Below are 5,057 nucleotides of genomic sequence, written 5' to 3'. Positions count from 1 at the left end.
GGTTTAGACTATTTTCCTGTAGGTTCATGGCCGTGGGGAAAAGACCAGTTCTTGGTAGTGGGAGCAGCAATAGATGGTTCTGCTCTACTGTTCCTCAAGTGGGAGCGGCGCCTCGTCCGTTCGAGTCCGTGGATCGCTAGTTGATCTTCCTTTTGCGGGTCTATGCAAGTTCCGCGGGATAGCGCACTGTGGACAAGGCGGCATGACCGCATCAGCCTGCTCGAAACGACACAGTCAGCCCGGTGGTGTTTCCGGGGCGGCTTCTAGCGGCTTAGCGGGATGTCCCGCACCGCTTGCAACCTGAGATACAAGCTAGTGTCCAACGTATCTCTTGATTGCACTACATGAGTTCTAAATAATAGAGAACAAGGTAAATAAAAGACCTATATTGAGACAACAATGCTGCTTGAAATGAAATAACCAGCTTTTAGCAGAATAAACAAATAAGTCCCAACTCCACACAATTTTCAACCCTACCTAGTCGGAAAAAACACATAGGGCTAAGCAACTCAATCCTTCTTGAAGATATCTTCTGGCTCACCTACGGTTCCAAATAGCCAATCCATCAAGATGGTGTAGTGACCATAGTTGTGTCGGTAAGTTGTATGGTGAATCGTGTGATAACCAGCACCCATCACTGGCCAAATATTTCCATGAATGCAATCATGGATATTAGTTGTCCAGACACCCTCCAGGAATAAAATAACAATGCTAGTCCTGAAATGTGTTGGGAGAAGTAAGGGAGCAATCACGTGTGGTAGTGCTTGCAGAATCCCATCCACGGGATCGAATGCTAGTCCTGCAGGGGAGAAATGACATAAGTTAGATCTGTAGTGGATAAAAAGTGGATTTTTGTAATCATCAAAGGGTTATGACATAATTATATTTCCTAATGGCATGCCTTAGACATTGAAAAATAAGTCAAAATAGCCTACTGTTCATGATATTTAAATTATTTACTACGAAGGGTACGGCGCCCGTCGTGTTCACTTCTTGGTGTGTATAACTTGCTTGTGATCAATAACAGAAGATAGTATGAGACGATCAATAAAAGAAGTAGTAGTTTTTGTCGATTAAAAGAGGAGACAAAAACTAGAGTACGCCCTGATCTTGAAGTGATTAAAAAAGAGAAGGTAGTAACATTTTTTTTCCAGATAAAAGAGGCGACAAATGATCCAGCAGCATGGCCGTGAGACGATCAATAAAAGAAGGTAGTCATATATTTTCAAAATAAAAGAGACAAAAAAATAATAAAGTACTACTTTATTACGTGAAGATGTAAGAAGACAGTAGTATTTCCGTGAAGTGATCGCAAGGCGATAAATAAAAGAGGTGATGAATATATAGATCGCTTACATCACAAGTAAACTGATAAACAAGTGTATGAAAATATCCATTATCTGCAATGGACTTTTTCCAACACTTAACTTCAGAAAGAATATATGTATATGCACGTCATTTATTCTAGTTATCTAGAACACTTTATAATCGCTATCTAGCACGATAAACATGTGAAATATGCACTTGAAATATTCAAGATTCAATGGCTGAATAAGAACTTACCCGCAAATGGTGATAGTGTACTTTCCTTGTTATAAATGTGGTGGGTTGAATGCAGGTGCTTGTATATTGGCTTTATTTCATGCGTCATTCTGTGTACCCAGTACAGTCCAAACTCCAAAAAGATGAGATATAAAGCCAGATATACAAGATACATTGGCCAACCAACATCACTGATATGAAAGAAACACCATGTCCATCCACTCTCTGCCATGTACTCACACCCAGTTGGAACAAGAGCGTAGAAAGGCATAGCCTTTGATGCAACAATTATTTGCTTCTTCATAGCTTCCGTTGAAGGGATAGAATCTGCATCGATCAAGTGCCATAAGGTTTCAGACAACCTTCCGTAGAGTTTTAACATCAAATATTACCGAGATAACAGGGTTAGTGCACCATATATAACAAGATTAGAATGCATCATGTGCGTGATGAATGTTGGAATCTCAAAATCCTATATACTTGGGTAAAAAGCCCTGTATATTTGTCACATGTTCGTGAGAACAAGTCGCCCAAAGAATTTTATGGGCCACAATGCTAGAGAAGATATCTAGCGATACCTGTTTTTAGATGGTATAATAATATATATATCTTGGGACGTTCGATGATGTATGGAGGGACAGATCTAGAGGGAGGATAATATTAGCTCTGACATTTCCCAACATTTTATGCTTTCGCCTTGAAACCTTCCATTTCTTGTATAATACACCACGGAATTTTTAGTACACAACTATTGCTTTTAAATTGTTCGTACCATCCAAAAAGATCTTCGTTGCTTGCTCTCATGTGTAGTTTTAGGAGAGATGCTATATTAAGATATATTGATGCTTCGCATGGGATATTCACTTTGATAATTAATACATATGCAGTCTGATAGATATCTAAAGTATCGGTGTGTCAGATCATGAGTACTACTACAATACATACACCCTCAAAAGTCAGTCGTAACTGAGAAAAATGAATGCTCTACTGACGTGCTAAATTATACTATAGGTAGTACTCCTTCCATTTTTTTACATAAGGCCACTAAATATTTCACGCCAAATCTTTGACTAACAATTTAGTCGATAAAATATAAGTCATACAACACCAAACATATCACTGGAAACATCCTTCAAATATGAAGCCAATGATATACTTTTGATGACATATAAGTAGTATTATGTTGATCATACTGTATTATTAGTCAAGTTCTGCCATGAACTGCGTGGTGGCCTTACATGTAAAAATAGAGGGAGCAGATCAGAACTGTTGCTCTCAACATCAGTCAGCTACTTTCTACAAATAAAATTTTGAAATGCACTCGGTACAATAATTATCTGAAGTTCTGAACCCATCAGTGCAATTCGTCGGAAAAAAAAGTACTCCCTCCGCTATAAAATAATCAACTTTATCAAAATTTGCATACATCTAGGCAGATAAAATCGAAACATCCTTTTATGCATGGATGGAGTATAAGAAAAATCGGCCGATATGAAAACAAGAAGAGTTTGATCACCAGCTAGAAACAGATTCTAACCCTAACCCTCCGCCTCCCTCTCCCGCCCACCTCCCGGGCGGCGGCGGAGGCCCCTCCACCGCCCGCGCCCCACAGCCACCCGCCACCCATCGCCCTCAGCCGATGCCGCTGCCGGCCGCGGCCCCGACCCGGCGCTGTCCTCAGCCCTGGCCCCCGTGCCTTGGCCCTGGTCCCGGCCTGGCTATGGCGGTGGTAGCGGCGCCCCCTCCGTTGAATCGACGAGGGGGAGAAGAGGGTTTCCGCGGTAGCGTTCCATGGGACGTGATGTAGCGCCGGTGGATGAAGCCGGGCGGCACAGCTACTTGGCCGGGGCCTGAGGCTCTCCGTCGGTAGCCATGGAGGATTCGGTGGAGCGGTGGCGGCCTCCGCCCCCGGTAACGGTTCGGCGGCGGTACGCATGATCCGCGGCACTGTCCTCTTCCTTGGTGATCCGGCAGGAGGGATTGGCGGTGTGGGGGCTGCTAATCTTGCTTTGTTTTCGGTGGCGGTCCTCGGGTTTCTCGCATGAGAGGATAAAGAATTTTCGGAGGTCAGTTTGCTTTGATCTGGCTGGAGAGATGAGTTCCGAAAAGCTCCACTAGCGAATGGAACAGTGCATCATTTGCCTGCAGTTTGCTGGATCGGGTGGTATTCGGTCGCGCGCACCCATGTTTTTCTTCCGGCCGTTTGGTTCCGGAGGGAGCGGCGCGAAGCTCTATTTTGTGTTGACATCAGGTGACATTTTGATCCATGGTGAAGTCAAAAGAAGGAATATTATGAAGGCCGGATTGGTGGACTGCCTAAAGGAGGTTCGAGTCTCCGTGATGCTGAGGGATCTGCTTAGCGTTCCGGGCTCTGCAGCGGTGGTATGCATGTGGGGGCGGCAGCACAGTGGAAGTTCAGAGTCTTACCTCTCAGGGTGAAAACCCAAGGTCTGGCCTTAACTGGTTGTGTCTGGCAATGTTCTTATTGGAGGCATTGTTTTGAGAGTGGGGACTATCTTCAGGGTGAAACCTCAGACCTTTGGTCGGGCGACGATGGCGCTGGTGCACTGTTTCCTTCTTGGAGGCGTCGCTTTTGGATAGTCTGTACTTCAGGTGTTGTCATGGTGGTGGTTGTATTGATGTTGCTAGGTCTAGAAGGCTGTAGCGGGACTTTTATTTCTTAGTTTTCTTTACTCTTTTTTGGCTGTGTGCATCAGTACTGCCATTAGTGTGGAGCGTTGTTGTAGAGGCTGGATGTAATTGGTATATTCTGATATTAATATATTCCCTTTATAAAAAAAGAGTATAAGAAAAACCAAAGTGGCCCCGTATCCAGTTACAAATTATTTTGAATATCCAACGGTCCAGCTGGTTCTATGAGTATCAAAAGCCCTATCGCAAGCCTAGCTGCTTCAAGTACCACAACAAACGGCAGCCGATCACCCGATCGGTTCCTTCGTTAGCCAACATGGACGTAGCAGGATCAGATGAACCAACATGGAATCGATTTAAAGAAGAAAAAATCAACATGAGTATATGGATGATGTACTCTTGTAGGCGTGCCGCTTCCAGTAGTAGATGACGAAGCACCATAGGAAGCTGGTGACGTAGTAGAGGAGGTAGACGCCGAGGGTGTTGCGCAGCCACGACCGCACCGGATGCGGCAGCCCTCGCCACCAGTCGCCGGGCAACATCGCGCCGAGGAGCATCTCGCTGTACCACTCCGTCTCCTCCCGGAACAGCCGCAAGTAGTCGCCGCCGGCGTGGGGTGACGCCGCCATTGCCGGCAACTCGGTCCTGTTGCAGGGCGGAGGGATGGTACTCACTTGTAACGCGTGGGCGTGGGGTTTTTAAAGGACGCTGTTGTGTGTGTTCTGGGGATGCATTTGTTAATCACTCGATCATCCATTGACTTGCCAAAACTAAAAGATTACCCATGAACCGGCATGTGAACAGCTCGATCCGATCGTGCCACTCCACTCGCTCATCCATTGACTTCCGCATTTTCAGCTTAT

The 5,057-nt window shown here is 45.0% G+C and overlaps 1 protein-coding gene across 1 annotated transcript; it reads right to left on the bottom strand.

Moving 5' to 3' along the window:
* Positions 1-509: 509 nt before the first annotated feature.
* LOC124659313 (delta(7)-sterol-C5(6)-desaturase-like) lies at positions 510-4,826 on the bottom strand. Its single transcript, XM_047197227.1, has 3 exons — positions 4,592-4,826; positions 1,564-1,869; positions 510-799 (listed from the first exon to the last, which is right to left on the bottom strand). Exons 1-3 carry the CDS (start codon positions 4,821-4,823, stop codon positions 510-512), a joined length of 828 nt encoding a protein of 275 aa, XP_047053183.1. The 5' UTR covers positions 4,824-4,826.
* Positions 4,827-5,057: the final 231 nt, after the last annotated feature.

This window comes from Lolium rigidum, chromosome 6 (genome assembly GCF_022539505.1).
Source record: "Lolium rigidum isolate FL_2022 chromosome 6, APGP_CSIRO_Lrig_0.1, whole genome shotgun sequence".
NCBI classification, from domain to species: Eukaryota; Viridiplantae; Streptophyta; class Magnoliopsida; order Poales; family Poaceae; genus Lolium; species Lolium rigidum.
This window is presented reverse-complemented; position numbering and strand designations above follow the sequence as displayed.